The following is a 16,760-nucleotide window of genomic DNA, read 5'->3' on the forward strand; positions in this document are numbered from 1 at the left end:
AACCCTTAACTTAAAAACCCTAACCCTTAAATTAAAAATCCTAAACCCTTAAAATTTAAAACCCTAAACCATTAACTTAAAAACCCTAACTCTTAAATTAAAAACCCTAAACCCTTAAAATTAAAAGCCCTAAGCCCTTAACTTAAAAACCCTAAACTAATTTAATTAAAAACCTTAAACCCTTAAAATTAAAAACCCTAACCCCTTAACTTAAAAACTCTAAACTAATTTAGTTAAAAACCCTAAACCCTTAACTTAAAAACCTTAACCCTTAAATTAAAACCCCTAAACCCTTAAAATTAAAAACCATAAACCCTTAACTTAAAAACCCTAATCCTTAAATTAAAAACCCTAAACCCTTAAAGTTAAAAACCCTAAGCCCTTAACTTAAAAACCCTAAACTAATTTAATTAAAAACCTTAAACCCTTAAACTTAAAAACCCTAACCCCTTAACTTAAAAACCCTAAACTAATTTAATTAAAAACCCTAAACCCTTAAATTTAAAAACTCTAACCCTTAACTTAAAAACCCTAAACTAATTTACTTAAAACCCTAAACCCTTAACTTAAAAACCCTAACCCTCAACTTAAAAATCTTAACCCTTAACTTAAAACCCTTAACCCTTAACTTTAAAATTTTAAACTAGAACTTAAAAACCATAACCCTTAACTTAAATTTATTTGATAATTTTACTAACCATTAATACAATTTTTGAGTTAATATTTTACATTCACATACTGTTAGATTTGGAAAAATATTTTGACTGGTACTAAGAATTAATAATTTGACACCACTGCCATAATTTTACTAACCATTAATACAATTTATCTATTAATAATTTTACAAATATAATTTTTTTACAATTACATTCAACTATTGCGATTAGGGCATGATCGACTTGTATGGCTTGGATTCCTACACCATCCGCACAACTTCGTTTGACTGGCTGTTTCTCGGATATCCATATTGTTACGTATTCTAGTCGAGTAAGGTCGACCCTTTGGTTTGCGACGTAATTCTCTATCCGGTAACAGCTTAAAAGGAGCAAGAGATACGGGCGGCCACTTACGTTCATCTGGGACCGGTGGGAAAACGTGTCTCCAGACGTTGTACATGTTTTATAATTTGTACACTTCGTCCACATAACTCATCGAATCCAGACGGAGATTCTGACAAGCTGCAATAACATGAGCGCATGGATAACAAAGTGCATCAAACATCCCACAGTCGCAAGTCCTATTTCGCAAGTGTACACGATATTGCCCGCCAACAACATCTTGGTGTAATCTGTCAAACTCTGTCACGCGAAACCATAAGTTGCCTCGATCGTGACACACTGTGTGCATGGTGTTTGCCCGCGCCTTGGCCTTGTTTATTTCTTGAACTACCTTACTGCACCATATATGGCCTCCCTGCGTCTGGCCTGTATAGCTTGTTGCTCGCTTTGGAAATAGTGCTGCCAAACGAAAATATGTCTCTCGCACAACCGATGTTATCGGCAGATGGCGCGTTCCTTTAAGAACAGAATTTATGCATTCAGCCAGGTTTGACGTCATATGGCCATATCGTAGGCCACCGTCGTATGCTTGTGCCCACTGTTCGAAACGTATGTTACAAAGGTAGTTCGCCCCTTCTCCGTTAAGTGAACGTAAAATTGCCAACATCTCGTGAAAACGGTCTTTGTTTATTTCATACCCTGCCAATATAAGTTCATAGCGAATATTACATACCACTTCTACCAATAATACTAATTAAAATTGACAAACGAAATAACACAGATATAGACTAAATATCCATGTTGGTCACTTGTTGTCGTTCGTTCTTAGATGGATATTGACTGTAGTAGTTGGAAGCAACGTGTCTTAGGCAATATCGATGGTGTGTGCTCTGCCATAAGCTTCCCTGTCGATCAAATGTAGCTAGTATACCGACGCCCCGATCTGAAATAACACAGATATCAGGTTGGGGGCACACATGCCTCCTTAACCTAAAGAGAAAGAAATCTCAGTCATTAGACGACTCCCCCGGTGTTATTACCTAAGACACGATTTCACCGTGGACGCGATTTCGCCGTGTCTCCCACATTAGGGTTTTTAGGGTTTTTGGAGAAAAAAGTAAACAAATAAGGGATTAGGGTTAAGGGTTTTGTAAGACCCCATTTTTTCCCGGGCCCATACCAACAAAATAACCCAAATAATAAAATCCAAAATAAAATCCCAAGCCCAAAATCTGGCCCAAAATTAGGAAAACCCTAACTCACAAAACTTAAAAAAAAATTTCAGCTATCAAAGGAAACCCTAGCCTTCAAGCGCCGCATGTGTGCCGCTTCACCTCCTCGTCTGCCACGCCCACTCGCACGCCTCTGCCACCATTGTCGGCCACGACCACCTGCAAGAAGCCAAGCAGAAATAAACAAATAGAAAATAAACAGTTGTAATCGGTTATAAAAACCGAAAATCTCACCATTGTAATTTCTTCTTCCGATTAAAAAAAACACACTTGAAATAAAATAACAAATTGCTTCCTCTTTCGATCTATTTTATTTATTATTTATCTATTTTTTCATTTTTTTGAATACTTCCTTATTATTAATAAAAAGAAAAAAGGGAAAAGGGGAAGAAAACCACCTGAATCGGCCCACTGAAGCCGTCGTCGGACGCGAGTTTAAGGAGAGGCCCGAAGCTTTTCTTTTTTCCCCTCGTTTCCCCCCGTTCCTTGGCCTCGATCTCTGAGTGCGCTGCAACGCGCGGCCTGAAGGCGCCCTTGCATGGCTCCGGCCACCAGGCAAGGGAAGGCACGACGGCGGCTGGGCCTGGAACCCGAACAGAAAAGGGGAAGCCTCCCTTTTATTTTTTCAATTTTCTTTGAAAGAGAGTGAAACGACAGAGGGAGTAAAATTTTTTGCTTTTATAGTGATGAAAACGGCGCCGTTTAAAGGGGAGACCTGCGCACTTTGCCCTAATGGTTTATTTGCGCTTTTGGTCCCTCTAGCTCTGCGACACGTTCCATGTAGCCTTTCAATTCTTTTAATTTTGGCCGCATATTTTTTTCGTCTGCTCCAATTTAGTCCGTGCATAAATGCGGCGCTTCAGGACTTGGGCATATTTCCCGATCAGTCCTCCGTACTTTGCGCGCGCCTCATTTCAGTCCCCCAGCCTTTAAATATCTCATATTTCAGCCCCAAATCATTTTATTTGTTTGCGATTCGCCCCCAAATTTTAGTTTAGTTTTCAATTTAATCCCTTATTTGTTATTTTAGTTATTTTATCATTAAATTAGTTATTTTAATATTATTATTACTATTATATTACATTACTATTATTATTGTTATCTATTTATTTATATTTATATTTATTTAAAATTTCGTACATATATATACTTATATATTTTATATATTCTACAACTTATGTACATACCTATATATTTATATACATATTTTCATTTTCATAAATATATACACGTACACATTTTCTCTAATATATATATGTATATGTATATACTCATATACATTTCTTACTATATCTTATAATTTATATATATACACGTACATATCCTCTATTTATTTTAAATATATTTTTATATTTCATATTTTCTACATGCATATATATATACTTATCTATTTACATATTTTAATTCATATACCTATACATGTATACATATTTACATATATTTTATATTTAATAATCTCACAATACGATATCGCATATAGATTTTCATATTTTCATAATTTTGTGTACATTCATGTATATACGTTCTTTACATCTATTCGTTATTTATTTATTTATCTTCATTTTCATTATTATTTATATTTAATAATCTTACTTTCGTTGCTATTACTCGCGTTGTTTTTATGCCATCATATTCATTATTGTTTTGCTATGCATATTAACACCATACATCAAAAAGAAAATTTTTTTAATTAAGGCAATATTTCGCGTTTGGAAAATTCGAGAAAACGTGCCCTAACGTGCTGGGTTTCGATTTCTCGTTCGACCAAATAGCCAAATATCCTTTTTAAACTTTCAAAATAAGGCAATATTTCGTATTTAGAAAATTCGAGAAAATCGTGCCCTAACTTACTGAGCTTCGATTTTTCTCGCGTTGATCCTAAATAACCGAACATCCTTTTGAAATTAAAATAAATGAGGTTTAAACAAAAAATAAAGGCAAGCTTACTCTCGAAAATATGATGTGTTGTATCCTAACTTACTGGACGTGACATCTTGTTACTTCGAGATAAGGAAGCATTTTCCATTTTGATTTATTTGAGTAATTTTAAAATAACAATATAAGGAGGGATCGTATTTTAAATTCTTTTTGAGTTTTTAATTTTCGACACCAAGACATTAAGAAATCAACTAGGTACCAATTTTGGGCGTATCGAGGGTGCTAACCCTTCCTCGTGCGTAACTGACTCCCGAACCTGTTTTTGGATTTCGTAGACCAAACTCGTTGTTTTAATAAAATCAAATTGTTTATCAAAAACAACCATTTTACGAGGTGACCCGATCACACCTCATCAAAAAAAGATTGGTGGCGACTCCCAATTTCGTTTTATTTTCAAAATCCAAGTCGACCCCGTTTCATCAAAAAAAATGGTGTCAACAGGTTTCATAATTAAATTAATTAAAATTTATTCAAAATTGGATTACGTTTCGTGTTTATGGGTTTTTAAGATAAAATCAAAGTAGGATGATTTATCAGAAGGATTTTTAAAGTCACGCCCACGTGACTGGGTACCCGTCCACCGGCAATCCCAATTGCAGACTGACATCTTCCAAAGTGATAGTGCACTCTCCACATGGAAGATGGAATGTGTGCGTCTCGGGTCTCCACCTCTCGATCAACGCACTGATTAGTTTTAGGTCCACCTTGCATCCCCGGCCTACCGTCGCCACGTGCCAAAAACCTGCTTCCCGCAGGTAGTTCTCTACCAACGGTGATGGAGGAGCATGCATATTCCGGATATTGCATTCCAATATCCGATCTACAGACTTTTATAACAAATAATAAATTAATAATTATCTAAAAATGTATAAATAAAAAATTCTTAAATAATATTTAAAAATTAAATTTAACGCTTACCATTTTCATTTGTTCCACCGATATGTGATACTTATCAAGACGAGTCAATTCTCTGGCCATTGCTGAAATCGTACAAATTTTTACGGTTTAAAAAAATTTTTAAAAAATAATTTTTTTTAAAATTATTTAAAAATAGGGATTTAAGAGAAATTTAAGAGGAACTTGAGAGCAAATTGAAAATAAATATGGATTCAAGAGAAATTTTGAAGGAATTTGAGAGCAAATTGAGAGGAAATTTAGAAGAAATTGAGAGGAAATTTTAGATAAGATTAGTTTGTGAAAAAAAAAAGGGTGGGGGTATTTATAGTTTTTTTTTGGACTGTTGGGGGGGCAACGGTCAATTTTTTGACCGTTGCACTGTTCATGCGCGGGGCAAATCGGGGCCACGTCAGCGCGATTTGCTGACGTGGACACAAATCGCATCTTCTGAAGCGCGATTTGTTGCAATGCCAGCAAAGCGCGCTGACATGGCCGCGATTTACTGGTACGTACCCTGACATCGCGCTGACGTGGATGCTATTTCGGGAAAAAGGGCCCATTCCGGTAAATAATAAAATACCGGGTCTATTTCGGTAAATTTAAAAAAAAATTAGGCTTTTTTTAGTAAATTGCCTTTCTCCATGAATCCGGCTCTTCGTATTCAAACCATTCTCATTAAGGACTACTTTAAATATCATTCTTCTAAATCATCTTATATACATTTGCTAATGTGATATTTTTTGCAATTTTAATATGTTTTCAATGTTAAAACATCTCATCTCTCCATAAATTTGGAATTTAAGTTTTATCTTTTTATTTTTACAAATCTATTCTCTCTACTTTTCAAATTTCAAAATTCGATTTAATTATTAACACGGTTAATTTTTCTTAATTTGTTGGTGTAAAATTTTAAAAAAATAATAGCCATATAACTAAAAATGACATCCTAATGAACCTAAATTTTGACAAAATAATTTTGTAAGTGTTAATAGTTAACTGAATTTTAAAATCTAAAAAGTAAAGGGATTAAATTCCTAAGATTAAAAATATAGGGACCAAATTTTAAATTTACAAAGAATACGAAACTTATAACATATTTTAACCTATTTTAATGATTTCAATTCATTTTACTTAAATCAAAATGAAATTCCCAATATACATTCTTCAAATAACATTTCAACTATATTTATTTATTATTATAAATTAAGAAAAGTTAATATTTACTTTATTATATTACATTTTGCTATTACATTCTACCTAAAATATTATCTTTATAACGATTTATTTTTGCCAACGAGGCATTGGCTAATTGGCAAGGCTTAAAAGCTTTGAGATTTTAGGTTCTAAGTAGGGGTGAGCATTCGATCGAATCGAATCGAATCGAAAATTTTCGAGTTAATCGAGTTTTCGAATCTCATTTTATCATCCTAACTTTATTTGAAGTTTTCTCGAATCGAGTCGAGTGAGATGGAATTCGAATCGAATATATTTGTTCGAGTTAAATTTTAAAAAATAATTTTGGATCCTTGTAACCATTGTCACCCATCGTAATAAAATTTGTCCACCTTAATCAAAATTTTTATTAACTTTCATCACTTCATAATTTATTTATTAATTTTTTATATATTGATTAGCTTCTTTGCTTGCTTAGTTGTTTCAATTATCTTCAGATTCTTGTCACTATGTATTTTAGAATTAAAAATATATTAAATGTAAAAATATGATTTTTAATAAAAGTTATTTTAAAAATAAAATGTGAAATTGATACTAATATAAAATTTTAACACGAATATTTTATGGCATAATTAATATACTACACCAAAACAGGCTTTTAGCGGCATTTTTAGCGGCGTTTGGACAAAAAATGCCGCTAAAAATCAAGCATTAGCGGTGCTTTACGTAAAACGCCGCTAAAGATCGAGCATTAGCGGCGCTTTTTCAAAAACGCCGCTAAAAATGAGCATTAGTGGCGATTTTTCGAAAAACGCCGCAAAAAACTCTAAGCCCAACGGCATCGTTTTATGCCTTTCGAGGCTTTAGCGGCGTTTTTAAAAAAAGCGCCGCTAATGCTCAGATCTTTAGCGGCGTTTTTGGAAAAGCGCCGCTAATGCTCAGATCTTTAGCGGCGTTTATGGAGAAGCGCCGCTAATGCTCAGATCTTTAGCGCATTTTTGGAGAAGCGCCACTAATGCTCAGTTCTTTAGCGGTGTTTTTGTAAAAGCGCCGCTAATGCTCAGTTCTTTAGCGGCGTTTTTGTAAAAGCGCCGCTAATGTTTCGATTCTTTAGCGTTTTTTGTAACAAATTGCCGCTAATACTTAGTTCTTTAGCGTTTTTGAAAAAGCGCCCATAAGAACATTTTATCTGTCTATTTACTATTTAATTTATTTATTTATATTAATTAAAATTCAATTTATTTTAATTTAATATTTGTTAAAATAGATAAATTTGAAATAATGACACTATTTAATTTGTTTATTTATATTAATTAAAATTCAATTTATTTTAATTGAATATTTGTTAAAATGGATAAATTTGAAATAATGACACGTAGAAATAATTTGAAATAAAAACTTAGAAAAATATTTGTTAAAAATGGAGAAATTAAAATACTATTATTTAAAATAATTTTAAAATTTTTGGCTACATAATTGATTGATTTTAATTTATATATTAAATAATTTCAAATATAATTGCAAAAGATACAATAGTATTAATTTTAAAATATTTAATTTAATTATCATTATAGTTTAGGGTTTAATATATATGGTTTAGGGTATATATATGGCTAATTTAGGATTTAGGGTCGGTTTAAGAGTTACAGTTTTAAGGTTTATAGATTATGGAATTAGGGATTATGGATTAGGGATTCTGATTTAAGGGTTGTGATTTAAGGTTTATGGGTAAGGGGTTAGGGGTTAGAGGTTAAGAATTAGGGATTTAAGGTTTATGGATTTAGTGTCAGGTTAGGATTTAGGGTTTAGATTAATTAGTATATTTTAATTTATATATTAAATAATGTTTAGGGGTTAGAGATTCAGGGTCGGGTTAGGGTTTAGGATTTAGATTAATTAGTGTTTTTTTAATTTATATATTAAATAAGGTTTAGGGGTTAGTTGTCAGAGGTTTGGGATTAAGAGTTAGTGATTTAGGGTTTAGAGATTTGGGGTCGGGTTAGGGTTTAAGCTTTAGATTAATTATTATTTTTAATTTATATATTAAATAAGTTCTTATATAATAAATTGTAAAGATTATTAATTTAAAATTGATATGCAATATACAATAATTGAATATAAAAAATTATAAAATATGCGAGCTTTGGCGGCATTTATAGCAAAAACGCCGCTAATATGTATTAGAATTTTTTAAAACGGCGTCGTTTCATTACAAGAATTTAATTTATTAGTGGCGTTTCTTCTGTAAACGCCGGAAAAGGTAACATTAGCGGTGTTTATCACTAAAAAATATTTAATCTAAACCATTTGATATATTTAAATATTAGATTTAAAAAATTAATAAAAAAGTAACAAATTGATACGGATAGGTAACTATCTATTTTGGATATATAGGACCAAATTATAACAAATAAAAATAAAATACAAAACTAAAATCATTCCACATCGAACATCTAGCAAAATAATTATATTTTAGTTAGGAAGAAATATCTCTAATAAAATGGAGATTATGGTTTAGGGTTAGGAGTTAGGGTTAGGGCTAGAAGTTAGATTAATTAGGGATTTAAGGTTTCAAGGGTCGGGTTAATGTTTAGAGTTTAGATTAATTAGTTTTTTAATTTATATATTAAATATGTTCTTATATAATTGTAAAAGATATAATAATAAATTTAATATATTGGAATTATGAGTATAGTTTATATTATTTAAGAGATAAATAATAGATAGACTTTATGTATATTGAATGGTTAATTTAGGGTTTAAGGTTCATTTGAGATTTATTAAATGATACAAATTTATACAATTAATTAATGCTTTTATATTTAAAAATATTTAATCTAAACCATTTGATATATTTGATATGGATATATAGGTAATTATTTAATTTGGATAAGACCAAATTATAAGAAAAAAATAAAATACAAAAATAAAAATGAAATAAAAAAATTAAAATTTATAATTTTTCTAATTCTTTTAAACATTACTTAAAATTTTAATAATTCTTTATGTAAAATTTATATGAAAGATACAATAATTGAATATAAAAAAATATGCGAGGTTTAGCGGCGTTTTTAGCAAAAAACGCCACTACTATGTATTAAAATTTCCCAAAACGGTGCCGTTTCAATAGAGAAATTTAAATTTCTTAGTGGCGTTTTTAAGAAAAACGCCGCAAAGGGTAGACCTTACCGGCGTTTTGATAAAAAACGCCGCAAATATGTATTGCAATTTCTCAAAACGGTATCATTTCAACTTAAGTAGTGGCGTTTTTCTTTAAAACGCTGCAAATATGGAAGCAAATAAAAGGTAATCAAAATCCGCTCACTTCCAAAAAAAAATTTTGGTTACCCGCTCATTACTCCCTCTTCTTCTCATCTCAGTAGTGCGCCCTAAATCCCCCAAATAAAAGTTTGTTTTTCTTCAGCTGAAATCCCCCAAATTTCCCATTTCCAACAACAGACTTCAAGGAAGAAAACCAGAAGATGGGATGGAATCACCCATACATATCGCTGGAAGAAATGATGAAACTGATAGAAGGGTTTGTTGATATCCTGGTTTTGTCTTCTGGGTATCAATCCTCTGGTCTTCCCGTTCACTAGGACTTTGATAACATCAAGCGAGCCTTTCAATGGGCCCTCTTCTTTGAAAATATCAGTAGTCTGTACCCTTTTTGAAAATGTCTGATAAGAGATGCTAAGTCGGATTTTGTTCCAGATCTTCAACAGCAGGTAGTATATAATTTTTCCTTTTGATGAATACAATATTTCCTCTGCGTTTCGAGAAAGACTAGAACACATGGAATATTCTAAAAACCAACGTCTAATGCTCCTCTTGGTAAAATCTATACTTCACTTTTTTTTTGTTTGGTTCCCGGTAAAATCAAAGCCAGAAAGTCGTAATTTTGTGTCTCTTCTTGTTAATACACAGGCGGAGAAAGAGCTGCAAGCGCACAAATCTCAGGTTTTGGAATCGAAGCTGGCTTGTATTGGTTCCATGGAACGAAGTTGCTTGTTTCTTGATCAAAAGATCGCATCACAAAACTTTAGAATCTCTGCTCTCAAATCTGATATCGAAAATCTCGACACCAAATATGATTCTAGTTCTCAAAAATTGAAGTAAATTTTTTTATCTGTTTAGCGGTGTAGATTTATAGTTTAAATTTTGAACTGAAATGCATTGCGTTGAAACTTAGGGCTGTGAAAAGTGAGATTGAGGAGCTTGAAGAGGTGGAGAAGGAGAGAGATAAGTTTTACGAATTGAAAATTTCAGAAATGAATGAGTTTAGAGAGAATGTAAAGAGGTTTTTGACGGAAACTCGAACTCGAATGCAAGAATTGAGGAACAGTGTAAACGAGGTAAATTGAAATGTTTGATTTTGAGACTTTCAAATTAAGAATCTTAAATTTGAACTACTAAGAAGTTTGTTGAAGTTACAAATATAATCTCATTTTTAATTGATCAAATTGAGCAATGTATACATTCGATTTCCTATCTTGGTTTCATGGAATTTGTCAATTTTAACTGATGTTTCTTGCAGCTGAAGTTAACTTTTATGGAACTTCCAGGCAATAATGGTTATAGAGTAGTTCTGAGATAGCTGAGGCAGAGATGAAAAGGGCTGAACTGTTGGCTATGAAAGAGAGTTTAACAAAAACCTTAGCTTCAAATCACCAAAGAAGAGCAGAGTTGCAAAAGCAGATTGAGAATATGCTGGTTGCACGAAGTCCAGAGAGATGGAAACCAATCCAGTCTGGCAATAGCAAAGGTGTCTGATAACAATATGGCAGATTCATGAGGATGAGTCATGTTGTCGAATCAAATTTCTACCATAATTCCGGGTCAGTTTTTGAGTTCTCGTGCAATAGGATTGAATTCATTGTTGTTTTTGGTAGTAATGAACTGTAACTTGGAATTAAATCTATGTTGTGGATTTATAATCCGTATCAAAGGAGTCATCAAAAGTAAAAGCTGAAAACAAGTCAATTGAACCATGCATATATTTTCATTTGTCTGCGAGTTTTACACCTTGAATATGGTATTTCCTTTTACAATATCTGCTCACTTTGTTTCTTTCTTATACCCCTTAAATAAGCCTGAGTTACTGAGATCAGCATAATGTTTACAAGTTTATTGGAGGAATCATATATACAACACCGAAGGGCTGAAAACTTTTTGATTTGATTAGAGAAAAAATACTAAGTAAGCATCAATTAACGGTACTGATAATTCCTAGATCCTGTGAGAGCCTATATCGCTTATGAAGGCAAGAGCACATGCCTTCGATATTCGCCTAGAGCCCATAATGGGAATATATTTCTATATGCAGCATAATGTATCATACAAGTCCTCAAACAGATCCCTGTAAGTTCCTGTTAAAACCAATATTGTAGTTTAGGGAAAAGTACTATTAATTAATGTTCGATTTAGATATTGATCATTTAGATAAGAAAGGACGCCAAATCTTTTGGCAATGGATGCATTAATTTGCTAGAAGGATCTGATTTATGTCTGAGATACCTGTTGAGGAAATTCACCACTTTCCTTTTGTGAGTTAATCAGTAGTCTTGCTGCTTTATGTAAAGGTTTCGGATCGACATCAGTCTAGTTAGAAAGAAACATACAGAGCAGGAATTGAGGTTTGCTTTGAATTTCTTATGTTTAAGGGTTGGTATCATGTTTCTTTAACCACTAATATCAGCATAATTTATTTCCCATAACCCTACCTGTCCTCCATGAATCAGACCCGTCATTGCCCATGAAGTTTGCACAAGATGTGAGCAGCTCCCTTCAGCTAAATATCTATATTCCTGTTCATATTGAGGGGAAAACACTTAGAAATATTAAATATTGGTTTTGTTTGCAAAGTTGCTGTGAAGTTTTCTGTGTATCCGATTGTTGTTTCCTTTGAATTTATATGTAATATAGTTGATGTCATCTAAGCCCTTCTTTTTGAGATTGTTTTGATTTTGTCATGTAGGAGACAACCTTGCAATATTGAGAGCAGAGTTAAAGAGTCAAAATAAGTATGTGAAAAATTTGAAGAAAAAATCTCTTTGGTCTAGAATTTTGGAAGAGGTACTAGTAAAGCTCTATGAATTTTTTTTTTGTTATATCATTTTTCATATACTTATGATGAACTTCAAAAAAAAAATGTGGTGTTCTTTTTATCTTTTGCGGTGAACCCCAAGTCTAAAGGTATGCGAGCTTTTGCACATAATGTTACAAGTGTCTTTTGCTGCTTGATTTTGAAGTTAGTTGATATATATCAGTGGAAGTTTTATGCCTTGTATTCATAGGTCATGGAGAAGCTTGTAGATATCGTTCATTTCTTGCACTTGGAGATTCACGAGGCATTTGGTGCTGCTGGTAAGAATTTAAATCATCAAACTCAAATAATTTGGAAATCAATTATTTTATCAAGGAAGTTATGAAGATAAAATTAAAATATTTATGCTACATTTGGTGGGAGTATTATTTTTATGCATGTTTTAGTATATAAGTTAGCAATAAACTAATTCAATTGGTAATATTTAACCATTCCCATGACTTATTTTAGCAAAGAGAAGGAAAAATATTTGCTTATTTTGAAGAGGTCTTATTTTTACAGGAGTTTTATTCATCTTTCTAATTTCAAGTTTAAAATTGTACTAACTATTCTTTATGTTAGGTCTAAGCATTCTTGTATTTCCCCCAGTTTAAAATTGTACTAATTTCAAGTTTAAAATTGTACTAACTATTTCCCCCGAAAAAATTACCTTTCAAATCCGTCGGTTAAATAAAATTATTTGTGAGATTAAATAAATAAATGTGCTATAGTCTCTGTAATTTGCCATCTAAGCATTCTTGTATTTCATCTAATTTGTTTGCTGTTTATGCTAAAGAACTGTGGCCTTTTTTATCATTTATTTTGTGCAGGAATTAGTGGTGCACCTCAAGATAACAACATTATGCTTTGGAATGCTGTTATATTTGGGTATATTATGAAATAAGACTAGAGAATATTTATGTACTTGCTTTTTAGATTAAAGTTCTATTAAATTGTGCTAATGTCTTTACTTGATAGATTTGCAGACTAATGCTAATGTCTATTAAATTCTGGTGTTTTGGTTTGAAGCATCAATTTTTCTATGTTCGTTTAGTTGATTTGTTTGATTTTCTCTTTAGAAGGTTGCTATGCTCAATATATGTTGATGTAATCTATTTAAAATTTCTGAGCTGTTTTAAAATTTATTTTGATTATTATGTGAGGTTAGGCAACAAGGTGAATAATATCGATGATTATTACTTTGATTATTTATGGTGCGAAGATTATAAGTATATCAAGGTGATCTTTTCTGATTGTCGTGAAACTTCTGCATCTCAGCCGAGGTTAGTCTCAATTGATCTCAATTGTCTCCTTGTTCCACTATTAGCTAAAACAATAAGGTCGTTGATTTTCTGACTTGCTTAATAGATTAGTTGTTTCATGTTTGGAAACTTTTGATGCTTTTGGTCTTTATGTCTTGTAGTCATTGAAAAAAATTTGGTTTTAATTCTTCACTTAACAAGTCCAGTGGCACATACATATGTAAACTAGGAATTCATTGGTTTCATTGCTGTAATCTCTCTTATTCAATATCTAATTCATTTCCATGGTTGAGATAGCTAAGTTGTCAATTTCCTCGAGTATTAATTTTTGCATTCATGTTATTTCCCATTCATATTTAACTTGTCAATATCAATTTTTGTTTTAATGCACTATAATTATTTTCCCAATTCTGCAGGGTATATGAAGATTGGATAACCAGGAATGTAGCAGATGTAGTTTGCATTGTATTTTTTATTACCAAGATTTACTTGATTAAGAAAATGTATTGTATTTTTATTACCTTTCAATGTGTATAGTTATTGGCAAGTTCAACTAGTCATCTATTTCTCATATGTATTATTTATTTTAGTTTTGATTCTAAATTTTTTTACTTTAATATTTACGACAACTTTTTTAACTTTTGGATTTTAATTGTGTTATTAATTTATTATTTTAAATTCTAAAACTAAATTCATTAATTTTTATATTTAGTTTTAAAGTTAAAATTTTCATAGAAAATTTAATTTAAATAATATTTTTTATCCTTAAAGTATATTTAAAGTTTAAATTTAAAAAATAAAACATAATATAATATTTATCATAAAAATAAATATTATTTGATTAAAATAATTTTTTTAAATGTTATATTTTTAGTGGCGTTTTTGTGAGAAGCGCCGCTAAAGGTATCGAGCTATAGCGACGTTTGTGGGAAAAGCACCACTAAAGGTATGAGCTATAGCGACGTTTGTGGAAAAAGCGCCGCTAAAGCTCATGAGCTATAGCGGCGTTTGTGGAAAAAGCGCCGCTAAAGGTCAATGTCTTTAGCGGCATTTGTTAGAGAAGCGCCGCTATAGGTCATGGCCTTTAGCGGCGCTTTTCCAAAAACGCCGCTAAAGACCTTGACCTTTAGCGGCGTTTATTTCAAAAAATGCCGCTAAAGTTAGCGACGCTGTCATTAGCGGCGTTTTTTGTAGCGCTTCTCAAAACGCCGCTAATGCTTTTAGTGGCGCTAAAAAGCGCCGCTAAAGGCCTAAAAAAGCGCCGCTAAAAGCCTGTTTTGGTGTAGTGATAATTCAATTTTAATAAAAATATTCAATATGACTAAACAATTTAATAATATAAATAATATAAAATGTGAAATTTAATTTAATAATATAAATAGTAGATATAAATAAAATTATTACTATTTATGTTTAGTGATTTTTTTTTGGATAATTTTGATTTTTTATTTGAGAGTAAAGGGTGAGAAGTAAAAGTTTAGGGGAAAAATAAAAAGTTTTGGAGAATAAAAGTTTGAGGGAAAGTAAATAGTTTGGAGGGAAAATATTAAAAAAAAAATTGGAGGGGGGAGGGTTTGGGATAGATGGGAGGTGGGATGGGAAGGGAATAAAAGTTTTAGGGGAAAAGTGGGAGGAAGTAAGAATTTTGGGGGAAAATAAAAGGTTTTGAGGGTTTTGGGGAGTAAAATTTTGAGAAAAAAATAAATGGGAGAGTAAAATTTTGGTGAGAAATGGATTTTGGGTAGATTGGGGGTTGGGAGGGGAGGGGAATAAAAGTTTTGGGGAGAAAGTGGGAAGGAGTAAAAGTTTTGTGGGAAAAGTAAAAAGGTTTGGGAGTTTGGGGTAAAAATGTAAAATATTATAGTTTGATATTCGAATTATTTGAATTATTCGAGTTATTCGAATTCGAAAACTCAACTCGATTCGAACTCGAAATTCGAAAAAAATCGAGTTGATTCGAATAACTCGATTAACTCGAATAACTCGATTCGTTTAACTCGAAATTCGAATTTTTTTGCAATTTTTTCGAGTCGAATCGAGTTTTGCTCACCCCTAGTTCTAAGTCTTCCCCTATGTAAATGTGTGGGTTTTCCTATGTAAATGGCAAGTTTGTCGTGATGTTATTGTTGAATTGGATTCTCTAACCTCGATCTCAATGGTTATGTTGGGTGTTGGTATTAAACATTTGCTCTATTGTTTGGTGTTGGTCATTGATGGGGTGCCAAAACAAGATTGGAGGTGTATGTTAAAATATGTTCTTCAACAGTGTAACTTTGTTGCGAATCACTTGTCTAAGAAGTGTTTGCAAATACAAGAACTAACCCTTTATTTTCGACCGCCCCCTCCTAGCATCATTCACTTGCTGAAGGCAGATATAGAAGGTGTCGCATTCCCAAGACTTATTAATTTAGTTTGATTAGGGATTTGGCCTTCGTTTGCAACAAAAAAAAAAACTAGTTTATATATTTGAGATCAAATATATGAATTTTGTAACATCTCTCACTTGATCCGGTAACAGATCCGAGCAAAAGATGTTACATTTAAGCACATAATCATCTTTTGAAATCACATTCATACATTTGCTTTATAACATGTCTATTATACATTTATAGTTCATATTTACACTACCAAACCTAGGTACAAGCCATCTCTAAAGTCCAAAATTTATATATACAAAAGAACTTGGTCTTGTAGCTTGGATTAGTGATGTGGTCCAAGTTGAAGTAACAATCATATATATATACAATCAATCTACTTTCTTTCACGTACACATTTAAACAAATGTGTTAAACTATGTGAATAGTTTAATAAGTACTCAATTGAACTCAATCTTACCATTTATATATATGCAATTTAATTGATTTTAATAATATTTATTCACATAATTTCTTTCACGATATAATTAAACTTTTAATTCATTTCTAAAACATAAAACCATTTAAATTAACTTTATAATTTATAATTTTCATTTTAACATATTAAAATTTCTTTCTCAATTCACAAACTTATCAAAATCATTTAACACTTAATTCACATATATTACTGAAACACATATATCTTCATCATTATAACACTTAAATCACTAAAGCATTGATATTTTGATACATTTACAAAGATTCAGGCCAAATACGAGCTCTTGGCCTATAATGGAACTTCGATAACAAGAACTCCAGGA

General features: G+C 31.8%; 1 protein-coding gene across 6 annotated transcripts; it reads left to right on the top strand.

The window, feature by feature from the left end:
* The first annotated feature begins 9,545 nt into the window (after positions 1-9,545).
* LOC105763120 (protein PSK SIMULATOR 1-like) lies at positions 9,546-14,145 on the top strand. Of its 6 annotated transcripts, XR_008192012.1 has the most exons (9): positions 9,546-10,072; positions 10,166-10,353; positions 10,431-10,593; positions 10,776-11,076; positions 12,216-12,313; positions 12,535-12,604; positions 13,154-13,211; positions 13,492-13,606; positions 14,002-14,145. XR_008192012.1 is itself a non-coding variant. In XM_052625631.1 (8 exons), exons 4-8 carry the CDS (start codon positions 11,043-11,045, stop codon positions 13,505-13,507), a joined length of 276 nt encoding a protein of 91 aa, XP_052481591.1. In that variant the 5' UTR covers positions 9,546-10,072; positions 10,166-10,353; positions 10,431-10,593; positions 10,776-11,042; the 3' UTR covers positions 13,508-14,145. The 6 variants fall into 6 exon arrangements, 2 of the variants coding, with proteins under 2 accessions (XP_052481591.1, XP_052481589.1); XR_008192011.1 differs by having other exon boundaries at positions 13,154-13,606; XM_052625631.1 differs by having other exon boundaries at positions 13,492-14,145.
* Positions 14,146-16,760: the final 2,615 nt, after the last annotated feature.

This window comes from Gossypium raimondii, chromosome 12 (genome assembly GCF_025698545.1).
Source record: "Gossypium raimondii isolate GPD5lz chromosome 12, ASM2569854v1, whole genome shotgun sequence".
NCBI classification, from domain to species: Eukaryota; Viridiplantae; Streptophyta; class Magnoliopsida; order Malvales; family Malvaceae; genus Gossypium; species Gossypium raimondii.

Excerpts from the sequence above, each read along its gene's own strand:
- LOC105763120 (XM_052625629.1), top strand. The coding sequence starts at position 11,043 with ATGTTGTCGAATCAAATTTCTACCATAATTCCGG. Across the intron at positions 11,077-12,215 it reads AATTTCTACCATAATTCCGG|GAGACAACCTTGCAATATTG; the intron begins GTCAGTTTTTGA and ends TTTGTCATGTAG. Across the intron at positions 13,212-14,001 it reads TGGAATGCTGTTATATTTGG|GGTATATGAAGATTGGATAA; the intron begins GTATATTATGAA and ends CCAATTCTGCAG.